A 17856-nucleotide genomic window follows, 5' to 3' on the forward strand; every position below is an offset into this window, starting at 1 on the left:
AATAACATCATATCACAACATCAAAGTAATTTGACAAGTAATATTGAAGTATAGAATAGGAAAATGCAAGAGAAGAAATTAAAAAGCACATGTACCTTGCAGGAAGCCAAAATGTGCTACCTCTTGATGTTTGAGTTGACCTGAGGAGTCAATAAATGATATTTCATTTTACATTTTCATTATTAACAATAATCAAAAATATCGATACTGATAGGAAAATCTTGTGACAATATGGTGGAAAAAATTCATGTCAATAAAAATAGCCTGGTGGCTTTAGAGTACGTATGACTATGAGGCAGAACTATAACTGAGAGTTGATGTTAACTTACAGTTCCTTCATAAAGGAAAGGATTATATACGATCCTCAAATTTCCTTGTAGAGCTAAAAAAACAAACAACACACAGTAATACAATCACTGTTGTCATACGGGCAATGTCAATTGCAATTTCACAAATATTATGATACGTACCTTTGTCTTCACATATCTGCAAGTCGTCCATTGTAAAGAAGTCACCTTCTTCTTCACCAACATTCTGGTACTGAAATCGTGATAACATTAGAAATTAAGTTAACCTTTAATCCGCCGGGTTACATAATTGCAAATATACAGATGTAACCGGCTCCTTACTGGGCGCCCAGTACGGAACCCGTGGAGAAAATGGCGCCGATACTCGGCTCCCAGTACGGAAGGAAGTTCCGTACAGGAATTCCAGTACGGAACGGCTTAATTCCAGTACCGAAGCTTCGTCAGCACTGGACGTCCAGAACTGGATTTGTTTCGGTACTCGGGTTCCAGAGCTGAACTCCTCTCGGTACTCGGGTTCCAGTACGGATTTGCGTTCCGGCTAGGTCAACGGTCATTCGGTACTGGTTACCCAGTGCGGAGGTCATTCAGCACTGGATAACCGAGTGCCGATTTACGGATGTAACGGGTTCCGCACTGGATTTACCAGTAAATAGTGACTCTTCAGTACTGGAAGCCGAGACCTCAAATTATTTCGGAACTGGGCGTCCTGTACTCACGTTCTATTACTGTATTAGGACTGGGATGATTCATTGTTTGGACCGACCGGACAGTTTTGGATTTAGTTGTCTGTACATTTTAATGATAATAATGATAATAATAACTTTATTGCAAGTTCATGCCCGAAGGCTAATTGCAGACAAACAGAAATACATGGGAATCGAAAAAGTTATCTAGTCTACTGTGAATTAGTTCTAAGTTTACTAAGATTGACTATGGTTGGGTATGCTTGTACATACTAATGTTTAGGTAGTACTGTTTTGTTCCTTGGTTATGGACATAGATTTTGGTAGGTAATATACGAGAAGTACATTATTATTTCAGTGTACGTTTTCTCCCGATAAAGGCACAAGCCACTAGCCTCTACCAGGCTCCGCGGGATGGCTGGAAAAATAGTAGAAATTGGCCGTAATAGAATGAATAGTGTGCCAAGGGAGTTAGCTACGGAGAGAGGAGAGTCTGCCATCCACGGAGCCTGTCGGGAGTCGCTGAGAAGAAAGGGTATCAAATTAATCCCCCGATTATCTGTACAAAGGAACTAACTCAGCGCTGAAGATCATTTAGGTCGTAAATCGCTCAGCGCGCAGTGTGGCGCGGCCGGGCGTGTGTGTAGGAAGCCAGCTGTGTGTGGGACAAAGGTCACACGCAGGTGGCAGCAGAGCGCACCAAAAATTATATTCTGTATCAAGATGCTTGCATTCTCGGTATTTCCTCGCTAAAATATAATAGAAACATTTTCATTTGTTGAACAAATGGTCTAAAGTCGATTTTTTTCTGCAACGAAATGTAATATGTTTATTGTTTACGAGATATTTACGTTACTGTGCGGTTAATCTGCAGCGAACAAGCAGGGAAATACGGTAGACATTTTTTCCTTGTTGAATTCAGCCAAACTGCGCATTTTAGAGGCTTATGGTGGTAACAAACGGTTCGGGCTAGTTGAGGCAGGACGGTGTGGCCTGAAAAGAAAATGTTTTACCGGCCGAAGTCAGAAAATGTCAGAAGTCCGACGAATACAGAAATCTCCACGACGGCATCGGGCCGAGCCGGGCCGGGCCCTGCCGCAAACTCGTAGCCAAACATTCCCGGGTTCTTTATACCCACGCGGCGCACACGCGTACGATCGACTACCATCGCAGTACAAAAACTGTCATACATCAGAGGACAAAAAATATCGCTTAAACTACGATGTAGGGCACTGGTCTGGACCGTTATGACTTCAAACTTTCGTGATCTCTGACACTTCCTGTCCACATGTTCACTGGTGGGCTGCTCCTGTCCGGGCCGTCACGGGCGAGTCGGAAAGCAATAAAAGGATTATTCAGCTACTTCGCACCTATTAGATAGCGATTAGTGGACATCAAACGAGATACCGACTCCCGACAGGCTCCGTGGATGGCAGACTGTCCTCTCTCTGTAGCTAACTCCCTTGGCACACTATTCACTCTATTACGGCCAATTTCTACTATTTTTCCAGCCATCCCGCGGAGCCTGGTAGAGGCTAACAAGCCACAAGGATATGCTGTCGTCGTTGAAACGTAACTAACAGAATGTGATACTGTATTTTATTTTTTTCTTCATTCGAACGTTTTCCAAACAATAGCTTTGAAGTAGGGAAAAAAGCATCGAAGAGATGCAGCCCTGAAAATAACGTTAGACGCTCGTTAGAGTCTAACTAGGTTTCCAGGTTTAGCTAGCTAGGTTTCCAGTCCTGACAGGAGGGTTCCTAGTACTGAAGCTGCCCAGTACAGGAAGTCCAGTACTGAGAAAGTCTCAGTACTGGAGCTCCTGTTCTGACGACCACTTCCGTACTGGTTGTCCAGTACTGACAAAGGAGGCAGTTACATTTGTATATTTGTTACATAATTTGTGACATCATGACAGTCGCTAGTCGGTTGGTTACATGTTACTAGTATATTTAGACGTCGAAGTGGGGGAGGGCACAGATAAACGATATACGTTATATACCTTATCTATAATGCTTTCCATCGCCGCCTTCATTCGGGCAGTGATCCCTCGTCTCTCCTCTTCAAAATCAAAGGACAAGTTGTGAGCCATTGTGACACGCTCTGCAACACCTTCGCCCAAAACTGGTCCAAACCACGGGACAACACTCAGCAACTGAAGATTTCAAACGTGGCCGCCAGTTTAAATCTGGACGGTTACAAGTTGTAAGTGGATGTGTTTGATTATTGATTAGGGTCTTTTTCATCAGAAGTTTTGCATTATATTATATATTACACTTGCATAAGCTTAATACACTGTATCTAATCTATCTAGGACAATAGGGTAATACATTAAGGAGCCAAAAAATGTTTATTACTGAATATAATATCACACTCAAGAAATAGTGAGCTGTTCCAAATCTTGAAACCTCCCATCATTCCCTACGTTTCCGGAAATGGCGGCTTGTTGTTGTTTTTCAGTTCGAGTCTGAAAACAACTTAGTTTTTCAAAGGAATATTGGAAGTTCTGGAGAAAAACTCTGCTCACGCCATGCCTTCTAAAGACAAAGGACCTCTGCAGACTGCGCAGCGGGAAGGGGATGAGCTGAAGAGAAAGGTAAGTCAACAAAACTACCTTGACCATGACAACAAGTGGTTTGGGGAGGGGGGCGACGGTCAAGAAAGAAGAGATTTGGAAGTAAAACATGATTTTCCTAGCTTAGGAACATGATTTTTTAAACAAAAAGGCTATACACCTAGAAAGATAGGACACAAAAAGGGCATAAAAGTATGATTATCATTCAGCCATATCTTGGGCGTGACGTCCCCTATAATGATTAATTTTGTTTTTATTTTTCAGATTTCCACTATTAAATTCATAATTTCAAGAAACTAGCTCAGTGAAATAGAGCTGTTGTCTCATTGAATCCTAGACAACTCGCCCCAAGTCCAACTCGCCCCAAGTCCAACTCGCCCCAACTATTTACTACCAACTCGCCCCAAATTAGGGCTTATCAAACCTGGTTTTATACCGGTTTTACATCCATAAATCCTACTTCTAAATATTACTTTACATGTCAATAAACCTTGTGACTCTAATTTAACATTTGTTTTCTTTTGCTGAGCACGTATTTAGCAACGAACTTGGGATTCGCTGGCGAGCCCGGTCAGCACGTCGGCCCGCCGTGTCACCGTGTACGGCCGCTAGCTATAGTCTCAAGCATGGCGATCCGAAATACTGTTGCTTACCTTATGTGCTAGGAAACTTTAAGTTAGCTTCTTGGAGCATGTACTTGAAGAATGATTTGAGTCAGCAGTCATCAGCCATGCTTGAGATTACAGCGAGCGATCTCGAGCGGGCGCAGGTCCCGGTGAACCAGGCGGGCCGACATGCAGCATGGCCCGCCGGCGCCCTCGGCATCAATCGGCGTTAAATGCCGAACAGAGAAGAGAATGTTAAGATATTGAGTAACAAAGCTTTGTCAGCATGTTAGATAATATTCAGAAGCCAGAGATATGCATATAAAACCAAGTTTCATAAGCCCTAAACTGGGGCGAGTTGGTCGTAAATAGTTGGGGCGAGTTGGACTTGGGGCGAGTTGACCTGTTACCGTCTCATTCACTTCATCACTGTAGTTGTGCATCTTTGTAAAAACTTTCTTTCTAAAAAAAACATGTAATTTTGGTACCATTGTTGGTAAATAAAGTCCCATTGTTGTCACAATTTCATTGTTTGAAAATTTCATTCATGGCAGGTGGACAACATAACTCAGGAAGCTCAGTCCTTACTGGATGATACCACCATCCCAGAGAGAACTACCAAGTTATCTGACTTGTACAGAGAGTAAGTTGTCCATGTCATGTTTAGAAATATTTTACACAATAAGCCCATTCACGATTGCGACTATGCATGTGCAGTGTCAAAGGTGAAGGCCACTGGCTTGTAAACAGTTCTCGTCTCCACATTGTCTAGAGTTGCATAACAACGTCCCAACAGGTTTTGTTTACGTCTCAGGGGCCTTTACCTTTGACACTGCACATGCGTAGTCGCAACCGTGAATGGGCTTATACATGCTGTAGGCATCCAATTTATGTCTTACGTTATAGTAAGCAGTATCCTTGCAAAAAAAAACCTCTGTCCTCCTGACTATGTTAGGGCAGGCTAGCTGTTAGCCAATCAGATATGCCCCCTCTGTTTATTTAAGGGAAAGTTCCTAACTTCCTAGCCAATCGTGTTGCCTCTTGACTCTAAGTGCACACGGCAGCTGAACATTTTTTAATGGTTTCAAGGTTCAAATCATGTTAGCATTACTGTTATTCTTGTTGCACTACCCTGAATGTAAAAATGCAATTGCTTGTATCCAGGAGTGTGAGTGTTTGACTCAGCATTGTTGCTACAGTATGGTATCTTTTTTGGCTAGTCATCCTTACATGTACTGCTATTACTTTTACATCATCAGGTCCATCAGTTTGAAGGAGACAGCAAACTCTCTGCATAAAAAGGTTTCAGCCCTAAGGAAGGTACAATCATACTCTTTACATTTTGTCAAATCTTCATCAGTCATAGAGTTGCCAAGGATGTTTAATTTTCCCAGAAATTCCCTCTCAAGCCAACTTGTGTTTCTGACAAATAGATCTAACAAATATTTTCCTGGGTATTTGAATTCCTTGGAGTGACATGTAATATATTAATGTAGGTTGAACATGTCTATGAAGTTAGATTTTTGTTCATTGTACTTGCAAAGTCCAACTGGAGATAAAGTGAATTATTTGATATGACAAGTTATTTTTCCTTGTCAACTGCACTTTTAAAACTATTTTCACTTTTGCATACTATCATGATGATAAAAGTAAAATTGGAATTCAGTCCTGTTTTTATTATTAGTAGTGTACATTTGTCATAAAATATCTGATATTTGACAGGGAGATGAACCAATCAAAGTACCAGACTTTGATAGAAAGAAGAAAGATGAGGTGAAACGGGTGGACGGACTTCGGGTAAGTACATGTAACTTAAGTCTTATAATATCTATTATTTTTAATATTTGTTTGCCGAAATAATCGCCCTGAAAACATGAGGCGTGAAAAGTACCTTTAAAGTAAATGGTGGCTTATGAATTTATATTTGCTCCATTTGGAATAGATGTTAACGATTGTCAATTGATGTAGTGTATTTATTCTGTAATATACTGTTGCAGAAACATGTAAGTTGAAGAGACATTTCCTTACTGCTTGTTTCTGTAGGGTCAACTGGAGAAACTGATCAGCAAACTGGAGCCTGATGAGGTAGAAGAAGATTACTTCAGGTAGGAGTGTCGATGATTTTGTCATGCATACATGTACTCTCTTTGGCAGTCTATGTACATGTCATTTGTTTATACATGTATTACTTTGAAAAAAATGATACATGTGTATGTGTTGCTTTGCCAGGTTTTTTTCTTAAGTGCTGGGTTGCATACTTGAATAGTTTTTTTTATTCGCTTTTTGTTTTGAATTTTTTATCTGCCTGGTATGTGTCCTAGTCTGTATAGACTGAGTGACAGTAGCAGTACCATACATGTACTTAGATAGTTGTTGACTGTAAATTCTGCAACTTGGTAATAGATTGCATTGCTTGTAGTCGTAACAATTACTAATATGTCGCATTTGAGAAATAAGCATGTAACTGTCTGTCTTTTCAACTGGACTCCAGGAAAGTGCAGGAGAAGGGAGGAGCCCAGTCAGCCACGGAGACAGATGGAACGGAGACTAGTGGGGAGGAGTCAGAGGAGGAGACGGATGAGGGGGAGTCAGAGACTGAGGGCGAATCAGAGGAGGACTCTGAAGATGAAAGGTAACATCATCGCATCGTTACATATACAACATCTTACTCTCTTTTATCTGTCCATATACTAGTAGTTATTTGCATCAGTCACATGACTCATGTCCAACAAACACTGATAGTACGTAGAATACTTTAAGAATACACTATAACCAACCTATGGATGAGAAGTAATGCTAAGTACTACATGCTATGATCCTGCCAGAAAGTACTCTGGCAATCTTTTGTGCTACATGTATTGTGTTTGCTTTTTTTAAGCTTTACTGAATGAAGGCATATAGAAAAGGATGTACTGAGTTGTCAGTTTTGTTGTCATTGCAGTGAGGAGGAGGATTCAGATGAAAAAGAATCGGAAGAAGAACAGACAACAACAGAAGTAAAAGATCACACAGTAAGTTATTAATTACCTTTCCTGTTACAATAACACATGTGTGTGTGACTACCATTATGGTAAATCAATATTCAAGTTGTCAAGGCTTTTGACTCGGGTATCCATGCAAATGATAGGCCTTCTTTTCTATGGGAAAATAGGCAACTTCACAAGTGCATGCCTTGAAGTCAAGTACCATCTTAACTTGCTGACCTGGTATGTTATTGTTCAGCCATGTGAAGATTTAGTGTATAGTGTAAGGTATCACACTACAGGTGATTACATAATTTTCACTTGATGTTTATTTCTTTCTTACCACAAATAAACAATTAAATAATCACCTGACGTCAGATGACATTAAGTTCTTCTGCGCTTTCCTCCTGCAGCATCTGACATTTTGTCTTGTTGTGCCCACCCATAGTTGCGACAATGGGAGGCCCTGTCTGACTTCAAGGGGGAAGAAGAAGGTGATCTCAACTTCAAGAAAGGAGACATACTCAATATAGTGGAGACTCAGTAAGTAGCTATCCAGTGACATATGGTACTAGTACATGTATAACCTGACTTCAAATGGTCTTGTTGAAAAGAGCTTTGAATTGTATTGGGCAACCTACTTATTGCACTACAGTCTTCTGGTCCATTTAGTTATGATATCTTCAGGTATTAGATATTAGAATCACTCTCTAGTTGTACTTAATTTTGTATGACAAAGACGTTTGTGTTCTTACTTTTATAGGGATGATGGCTGGTGGATGGCTGAGGACAAAAATGGTAAAAGAGGACTAGTGCCTAGCACATACCTACAGGTGATATTATTATACTGTACTATTATATAGAAAAGCCAAATTATTATCAATGTTGACTGTATTCTCTGTTCTCTGCTTAAGACTTCATTCAACACTGCAAAATCTTTATTCATTAATGTTGTAAAATATTGCTACTTTTTCTATTGCAGATGTACTTTTATGTTTACATATACCCATATTTTTTTCATTTTGTTAACAATTTGTACAGTTGGCATTCTTAAAAGTGTCTAATATCAGTAATAGATTGTGCCAGTGAAACAGCAATTGTGCACTTTTTTTCTGTGTAAAGTAAGTTTTTTTTTCTTTGTTTAAACAGTTTTAATGTTTAATGAGTATATCTTACAGGTGTATGCCAAATTCCCTGAAGTGCACTCTCCAGAAGGTAAGTAAAACTTGTTTGAGTTTCAGTTCATTTTTGCTTGACTGTTAGCATTTAAGTTTCTACATAAATATTACATGCTTGGTTGCCATGCCATATCATTTATTAAATCTCTACTGTTTACTGCATGAATTGTACATGATTTTGCTATGCTTCCATTACAGTTGGAGAAAAAGAAGATCTAGATGCTTCAAAAGCGTGAGTTCAAATTCATCCCAGCCCTCCTATAGATAATTATTGATGATTTTTTTCTTCATGTAAGTACTTGTCTAATTAGTAGTATTTCCCAATCAGTTGGGAAGTTGTAGCTGATACGATGTATGACAACAACATTTTTAAATACTAGACCAGGTAGGTTATGTTTTATTATGATAATTGAGCAGGGGATTATAAATTGCAGGTGTAAGGCACTTACATTTAATGTCTTAACTTATTCTTTATTTTCAATTTGTAGAAGTGGAAAATCACTCTGGAGGAAAGTCAGCAAAGCCTTTACTGAGGTGAGGTACAGTAGTCTGAAGTTTGTGAACTAGGATGCAGTAGTTGTTTACATTGTTATATGCAATATGAGACCTTTTAAGTCAGACCAAGGAGTTTCAGACTCAGTAGTATTGTGACTTTGCCCCAAGGGAGTTAAGTATTGTATTTGACGTTTTGTCTCTGTGTGTGTGTCTGTGTGTGTGTTTCTGTGTCTGTGTCTGTGTGTGTTTGTTGTGTGTGTCTGTGTGGGTTTGTTGTGTGTGTGTCTGCGTGTGTCCTAAATACACATGTTAACAATCATAAATGCAGTGTTGCCATGCATACAGTGTTTCTATTTTTGTCCTTGTGACTAGAATGTCCTCAGAGCAGTATACAGGTTTGGGGGTTAAGTCTCTGACTGCTTTCTTGAAAGTTCTTAACTTGTTTATGTGTTCAGTAAAAATGACTTGCTGTTGTACTGTTACATCATTATATGATTTAGATATGCAGATTGAAGATGTCCAAGTTTTACGACTTTTGTGGCATACTATTAAACTTTTTGTTTTTCATATCCCTAGACATCAGTTACAGATGTGTTGTCAGCCATGGGAGGTATCCCATCAGGCTTCAGGCACTCTACACTCCACAAACTGTTAGAGGAGGATGGTGAGTTCAGAAACTACTGTCTGTGATACATTTTTAGTCCTTTATTATGAAAAGAACAAATTGGAACTTTCAGGATATTCTGCATAGTAACGTCAAACTAGAAGCATTTCTAATGTACCATTTCTGCAGAGACCTACACCACAGGACACTACATCTACCCAAAACTGAGTGAATCCCACCTGTCATTCAGGGACCTCCACTGGAACCCCACAGACTGTAAGGTAGGCTGCAGTTTTGCTTCAGCTGTGGCTGCTTGCCAGGCTATTTGGAGAAACTACAATAACTGTTGATTCATTCGCAGTTACCCTTTGCAAAATGCTACCTGCCAGCTGTATACAATACTTCAAGTTAGTACAGTTTGCTTTGGTTCTGACCTTCTGATTTGTTTTGTCAAAGACAGGCTGAGAAAAATGCTGTATTTTTTAGGAATGTATTCGTTAATGTACTTATTCATATAGTTGTGGCTGTCCTGAAATATAATCCATACAATAACTGCAACCCTTACCAGTATGACAGGCCTCAAATCATTGATAGATACAGATAGGTCTGGATTCAACTGCCAACTTGAAAGTCCTACATGTACATGTATGACATTTATGCTGTGCCTTAAGTTAAAGCATTGTAATCATATTCCTGCATCTACTTCAGATCCGTTCCAAGACAGTCCGTATCCAGAGAACATTCACTCTGTGGAACTGTAAAGCGGTGCCAGACACAGGGTCAGGTATGGTAACCACTGTATCCTAATCTCTTGCCTAATAATGCACAACTTAACAGCATTTGTGTTAATTAGTTTCCTATCGTCCATAGATACCTAAGACTTGAAGCATAGACACAGCATGTTGAAGAGCCAAAGTCTAACCACTGCTTTGTGTATGTTATTACAGCCTTAGATGTAAAGAGCCGGCATGTCAGAGTAGCTCTCTTTGATGGTGTCAAGGTATGGCTTGCAGTCAGAAGACCTAATCACACTACCATCACATATTAAGTATAATCCGTTTTCTTTCATCAAAGTTGGACAATATTTAATTCTAGAATTTTTATGATACTTAAGTCTAAGATCATAGAAATTTGTTTTCACTAATCCCTGTTAGCACATATTGGTTATTTCTATCTTCAAAGTTGACATATTAAAAAGTCACTTTGGCATCCTCATTCCATTTCTGCACAGCAATTGTCTTAAGTGTTAACGTACTAGTAGAAATGTTAAAAGATGATAAGTGTTGTGAAAACTGAAATAAACCAGATTCGATTATGTAGCAAAATGTTACTTAAAATCTTAAGGACTAACATATCTGTACTTAGTTGTGTACATATATGTATGGGCCATTTTGTCTTCATTGTGAGATGTTTTTGTTTGGCTGGCAGGTCTTAAGTAACATTCATACAGTCCAGGCCAAGTGGCTTGAGAAAGAACCAAAGACCTGGACCTTCAACCCAAGGGTAAGTACAAGAACGCATTGATAAATTTTCAAGCAGAAAAGGGGTTCGAAAATAACTTATGTATATAAAATATGCAATATGATATATGCCATTTCCAAATAGTGTAATTTTGCCTAAAGGAGGATTCATATATAATATTTGCATGCCACAATTTGAGGATCATTTTGTCTAATCATAATTTCACTCATACTTAGATTATATGTATATGCATAAATAAGATTTCACCCTTTATAAAATCGTTGGGATGAAATGTCATGAAATAGTCCAACAGAAACTTTATTCCCCACTGTTTGTTCAGGTACAGGGAATGCTACCAAGTATTCTGGATGGAGAATGTTTTGTCAGATCAAATAATGTGGAGCAGAACATAGGTTAGTACCAATTCTGATATTTCAAATCTTTTTGACAATCAAAAATATCAGTCCTACATACAATACTACACAAGGTAAACGGTTGTTTTTTCTCTCATTTACCTTTATATACCTCTTTCCCATTGAAAGTATAATTATAGACAAGTTATCATTTGTTTTTACAGGTCTACTCTTTGAATTGGGTGTCACCTATGTCAGAACGGTAGGTTTTTCTTATACAATATGGGGAGGGGGGCAGTATGTTGATTCTAGAGTGAGACAAACATGCAAAGGAATATGCAAAATCCTTTTAACCTTTTGTTAGATATGCAATTCTGTCATGATCGTTTTCTTCCAAATTTGTAGAAAACTGGCGAGCAAGGTGAACTGAGCTGTGGCTGGGCCCATCTGAAACTGTTTGATGACAATGGCAGCCCCATTGCAAACAAGTAAGTAACATTTCAGCATCTGATATCTTAAGTATTGTTTGTCTCAGAACCATATGCACTATGGAGTATGAAAAGGAACAAATGAAAAATTGTTCTAGGCCTTTCCTTACTGTAAGCAGAACTTTTTGATAGGTTCACAGTTAACTTCTACCAACTTACACTGTTAGGTGATATTAGCCCTTAGAGAAGAAATTTATTTCAGATCATTACCTTTGATATCACACTGTACATGATTTGAAAACATATATCAACTCTATGACTTGTTCTTTCCAGGTAAAATAATTCACTTGGACTTTTATTGATGGAATAAGTGCTGACCCCAGAATCACCACATTTGTCTATTATTTGTACAGGTCCTATGACTGTACACTAAATGGTGGTACTCCCTATGAGAAGGGAGTGGAGGTGGATCCAGCTGTCTCTAGAACAGGTGAAGTTGATTTCTTATGTGGCATTTATAGACTAATAAGACATTCAAAGAGATTTTTAATTTGGTTTCAGGTGTATAAATATGCATCACCTTTGCAGTCTTTGGATCAAATGTTATCTGTTCACTTGCATGATATCAAATGCAAGTTTAATGATAATCAAGTAAGACCCTTAACTGTGAATGTTTAGCTTATAAGTTACTTATGAATTTCTGTCATTCACAGTGCGTGATTATTACTGTTTGATGGCACAGTTCTACTGAACAATTGATCTTGGTTTAAAAATCGTGATTTAAAACAGATACGAACACAGAGATCAGTTTGTACACATGAGGTATCTGTACCATATTCCACAAGAAGTTTTCACTTTTTCCTCCCTTGCAATTGAGTACTATAACACCAAACAAACTGCTATTCTGTTGGGTAATCTCCTCAGCTAACATGTCTGTTCCTAGTATATTCCTACAGGTTCTCTTAACAAGGTGTTCTAAACATGCATGGCCATTCTACATTACACTGTACATGTATGTCTGTTGGTTGTCAGCTGTGCATTATGGCTTGGACCAACACTTGCTGCATGCTCTCATCCCTTCCACCCACCCTCTATCAAAATCATCTCTATTCTTTCATATATACTTCTGTACATGTAATACATAAAGAGTGTTGGAATTAATTGTATGTGACTGAGTATATTTAGCGTATCATCACAATATCAGTCAGTATATTTAGTATATCATCAGTTTTCAACACAATTAATTTTTTTTGTTTGGATTAACAAAAAAAGTTGTTTTTAATTTTACATCAATGTCACTGAGGTGTCTTGATCAAAATTTTCAAATTGACAATGTCTTGTTTGGCATTTCAGAGGAAGACGTACCCTTTTCAGCAAGTTTTGACCATCTTTTTCTTCAATTCTTTAGTCAACTAACCAAACTAATACAGACTCTGAGACCTCATATTTGACACCTGTTAAGATCCTGTATGTGTACAGTCCTTTTGATACCTAATGTCTTACTAAATCTATACTAACTTGGGTGTATCATTAACAGCATTACTCAATAAAAATCATGCATCATTACTTGTTCTCCTTTTAACAACAGCCAAGTCCCATTCATCCAAAACAAAACACACAAACCTTTCAGGCAGGTATCATGTACTGTATAGGCATGAAGCACCCAGTGTGGTTGTGGTGCAGCACTTTGTGCACTAAGTGGGGAAAGCTGTACATTCTGCACTTTTGTATTAGTGCACTTCTGTTTATTTCACAGGCCCCTTTCTTTTCTTAAAACCATCCAAGGATATCCAATGGTATAGTCAACCTTCAATAATTTGGACATATTTGTAAGTGTAAATGAATACTAATTTAAATAACTACACTGGTGAAACACTGTCATCTTCATATATTTGCCAACAAGCAATATTCTACTAGCCTGGGTACCATCCTCCGTAGTAACTGCTGGCTCAATCTTTCCACTTGCTAACTCTATGGTTAGCAAGCGAAAAGATTGAGCCAGCAATTACTACAGAGGATGGTACCCTTCTAATATTCTACAGAGGTGTGGACATAATGTTGAATGATGTTGTCACCTGTGGTTTGTAGATTGGGTGCACTGCAGAGACATATGGCTAGATGTAAAGATTTAGACAATAGTTCTGCTTCCTAAAGATCTATACAATTCTGTTCCTTAAAATGTAACCAGAAAAGAATCATTTGACGTTTTTCTTTGCAGTTTTAAAAGACTTCAAGTTTGATTACTTGGGTGTTTAAGGACTAGTTTAGTTATGCAAAGTTGATTATATTATTTTACCCTCCCCCCATTTCCCAATATTGCATAACAGCAAGTGGTAGTCGCTTTAAGTCACTGCTGACAGCCAATAAACAGCCTCATCTGATAGTGAAGGTGGGAACACCCAACAAGGAGAGAAAAGACATCTTAGAGTGAGTAACTTTGTACTACTAGCAGGTCTTTTTCTCTCAATAATTGTTGTAGATGTTCATCAAATTAATGTGCAGACAAAAATAATAGAATTGACATTTCATGTTTGTATACTGTCTTGTAATAAAAATGCTAATTGCTTTTGCAGACAAAACATTATGTTATCAACAATGTGTTGCAAATATCAGACAATTTAGTGCTGCAAGCATGATAAAAAGGGGATTTTTACTCAACGTTTCTTGTGGCTAGCACAGTGCATGTGGTACTTTTCCTTCATGTTGATGGTGTATTTTTTCAATGCCAGCATGTTGCCAGACACACTGGTGAGTAGTGTGCACTATGCAGAGTTCACAGCGTACTATCGACAGATCCTAGCTGACACCCTGCTAAGAGACAGGCTGAACATGTACACTGCAGGTACGTGCTGTTTACAGACAAGTCTCTTTTGCAATATATAATTAATATGACCTGAAATTGTGCAGTTGAAAAATTGTGCAAGACTTATACATATAAGATGCAGTAAGTACCATTTGCTAGCAATCCTTGACTTTGTAAGAAAGCCACCATTAAGTTCCAACCAGTCTTTGTTCCGTGATTGTAATTCTGTAGATATCGTTGGAGGAAAAGCCAAGCATATTATTAGCTTGTATTGTGACATGGTAAAGGATCAAGTATTAACAGTTGTCCTGTATACACAGATCTGATTCACAGTCCTGTGCTGGCACAGTTTCCCAAAGCCATCATGCAGTCAGACATCATGGATGCTCTTAGAGTGAGTAAAGTCTTACATAATCTTTGTGATATATACTTAATCTTATGGTAATGCCAATTACAGACACAGATAGGTATACTACCTACTACCGTAAAATCCCTATTTACGTACACACTTTTTAAACTTTTCAAGTTGCAAGCAGGTGCTCCAGGCCGACACCAAAGTCGGGATGTGTACGTTAGGAGGGGTTCTTCCTTGGAAAAATCGCATATCAGCATGAGAGTATGGTACATATTCATGCAAAGGAAGTGTGGAATGCTACCACACAATCAATCAGTAATAAAGAATAAATAAAATTATATTTAAATTGTTTGATATTTTCTACCCAAAAATATTTTCTCAGTAACCCTTTAAGTCGGTAAACATCATCGGAAGGATGATCATGTCAACCTCTTAACTATCCACCGAAATGCTGGAGAGGGGGTGCGTACGTTAGGAGGGTTTTTCCCCTGAACGTTTCAACTCAATGAGTCAGGCCCGCAATCGTCCCCAAATCGGGGGTGCGTACGTTAGGAGGGGTGCGTACGTACATAGGAATTTTACGGTAGTTATTGTGGTACATGTATGTGGAAAGAAATACTAGATAGTTAGATATGAACCTGCTGTTTGTGCAGTACAGTAGTTATGATTATAACTTAAGGTTTTGTTGATTCAGAACCAAGTGACAAAGTACATACAAGAGTGTAATATCACACAGCCTCAGTTTTTTGTTGCTGAACAGGATGAGTGAACGTGAATAGAGCACTGCTGTGTTACAATTTTGTTACTATTTGTTTGAAGTTGAAGTTTGCTGAAGTTTGAGTCTGTGTGACGCGTAGATTACGTTCCTTCATTTTCAGAGTGTCTGGGGGGAGAAAATGAAAACGCTGAAAAAAGCAAACAAGGTGAGAAGTCCATATGTTTATTTGCCACACCAGTAACCTTTAATTTCAATGGCATTTGTTTTCCAATGAAAAATTGAGATTCTGGCTATGTATGCATTCTATACTAAGTATTGATCTGAGTAGTTTCAAAAGTAGTATCCAGTATTTGATTATACAGCTGCAGGGGTCCCTGACACAGGGGTGGGCAGCAGTTGGCTAAAATGAAATGAATGAATAAAAATATGAATACCTGTAAAGGGTGTGATGTCAATAGTATAAGCATGGAAGCAGATTGAACCACATACGTGTACATACATGAATGGCAAATATCATATACAAGTATAACTTTGATTGCTTGTTTTGCCACATTTGTGTGTTCTTCCCTAGCGTGACAGTGAGCAGATGAAGGCCCTGTTCAGCCAGGTGTTCATGGAGACGGCCTATGCCCTGCTGTTCTTCTCGTCACTCCCAGAGTACAAGTGGTGGGACATGTCGATCATGGATGTGAGCTCACACATTCTGTCACACTGTTATAATGATTAGGGTATTGGGTTAGCATTTGGGTTTAAGTTAGCATTACGGTTGGGATCATTAGGCTATCCTATTCTAACCAGGGTTGTAGCAATCCTCCCACCAAACAGAGGGATCCCAGACATCTCAGACAGTGTGCCACACAGAATTGTGTTGTAAGCATTAAAATATATGGTTGGGTTGGGTAAGGTTATGGCTAGGAGTAGGGTTCGTACTTGATTAGGGTAAGGATTCGGGTTACAGCTAGGTAAACAGCCTAGCTAGTTCTGGAAAGGGATGCAGCCATATAGTAGTGAAGCTAACGTGTTGTGGAGAGGACTTTAAAGTAAAAGAACAGCAAGAGAAAAACTGTTGATGTATATTTATAATTTGTATACATGTATATTTGTCTTGGCCATGAGGTAAATTACCAAGTACTATTTAGCTGGGAAGTATGAAAAATCATATGTAGCATCTTACAGTTAGATGGAACTGGAGCCAGACTAAGTGTTTGGGAGTACTATCTGTTTTACATGTCAGTTATGATATGTCTCCATCTGTACATTATCAAATAATGTCTGTTACTGAAACGTTTAGAAAACAGTACCAATGACATGTCCAACTTTTCTTGTTTTCTGTATTTTTCTCCAGGCGAGGTGGAAGGAAATCTCCAAGTTCTTAAAGAAGAACCAACAGAAAGGCGGACTTGCCTCCCTCCTTTCCTCCGACTCCCTCCATGAACCGTTCAACATTGCAGAGGTCAGCTTTGACCTCTTATCAACAAAGTGTACAACATAACAGGAGGTTTAGATTAACAATAATGTAAAGCAATTCTAGTTAAGTTCCATTAGACTCTGAAGTCTATATTGATAGAAATTTATTTCTAAGTTGCTAGTAATTTTTTACAATGTACATTTCAAGTACCCTTTGTTAATAGACTGAAATCATTTTGGACATGTGCAGTAATGTTAATGTTGGACTTTTCTTGCTCTCTTTTGTTAAATAACTAGTAGATAAAAAACATTCTTCCCATCAGTATGCCTTACAATGTGGATTGTTTGATAATATTGCATTACATTGTATTGTGTATTCATTTTAGGCCAAATAATGACCTAGTTTCTCAGAACTACTGGCAAAAGTAAGAGTTTGTCAACTTGAGATTTCACACTTCTGATTTTGCTGTAATATAATTTACCAGTCAATGACTTGTATAATTTAGTACAATTAGAAAGGTAAGTCCATATAGTAGTTACTATGAATCCATCCCAGCAAATAAGACTGTTTGTCCAAACTCATTTGTAGCCCGAGATATTGTAGGGTTTATTGGATGAAACTTAAGTTTGTAGAATTGTGACCGCTATTTTCATAATAAAAGTTATGCAATAATTGTTAATTTGTTGTGTATGATTCTAAATATCTTACGTTAAAAAGTAATATCTTATGTTAAAAAGTTAAGTACTATGGACCTGTTGCTTGTACAGTATGTTACTTTGCTTGGCTTGAAAGCTTATTTGTGTCAACTTGGTAGAATACTTTGTGAAGCAGGGTTGAACTAAGATCTCCAATGCAAGAAAAATTGGACCTGACCAAATTAACAGTACCAGTCTTTACCAAGGCCATCCACTGGGATATC

At 38.4% G+C, this 17856-nt stretch overlaps 1 protein-coding gene and 1 long non-coding RNA gene across 2 annotated transcripts; one reads left to right on the forward strand and one right to left on the reverse strand.

Moving 5' to 3' along the window:
* Nucleotides 1-93: 93 nt before the first annotated feature.
* On the reverse strand, nucleotides 94-3176 carry LOC136432762 (uncharacterized). Its single transcript, XR_010755571.1, has 3 exons — nucleotides 2994-3176; nucleotides 471-540; nucleotides 94-140 (listed from the first exon to the last, which is right to left on the reverse strand). It is a non-coding gene; the product is annotated as an uncharacterized lncRNA (long non-coding RNA).
* A 242-nt stretch (nucleotides 3177-3418) lies between these two features.
* On the forward strand, nucleotides 3419-17616 carry LOC136432775 (nephrocystin-1-like). The gene is made up of 27 exons (XM_066424258.1): nucleotides 3419-3587; nucleotides 4726-4814; nucleotides 5431-5491; nucleotides 5894-5968; nucleotides 6215-6276; nucleotides 6663-6803; nucleotides 7113-7182; nucleotides 7583-7677; nucleotides 7898-7967; nucleotides 8313-8349; nucleotides 8511-8544; nucleotides 8801-8846; nucleotides 9384-9471; nucleotides 9601-9692; nucleotides 10120-10195; nucleotides 10359-10411; nucleotides 10840-10914; nucleotides 11213-11285; nucleotides 11450-11487; nucleotides 11631-11713; nucleotides 12067-12143; nucleotides 13981-14080; nucleotides 14383-14495; nucleotides 14777-14850; nucleotides 15690-15734; nucleotides 16101-16217; nucleotides 16875-17616. The coding sequence occupies exons 1-27, from the start codon at nucleotides 3522-3524 to the stop codon at nucleotides 17019-17021; spliced, it is 2097 nt and encodes a 698-aa protein (XP_066280355.1). The 5' UTR covers nucleotides 3419-3521; the 3' UTR covers nucleotides 17022-17616.
* The last annotated feature ends 240 nt before the right edge of the window (nucleotides 17617-17856 follow it).

Source organism: Branchiostoma lanceolatum, chromosome 4 (assembly GCF_035083965.1).
Source record: "Branchiostoma lanceolatum isolate klBraLanc5 chromosome 4, klBraLanc5.hap2, whole genome shotgun sequence".
NCBI classification, from domain to species: Eukaryota; Metazoa; Chordata; class Leptocardii; order Amphioxiformes; family Branchiostomatidae; genus Branchiostoma; species Branchiostoma lanceolatum.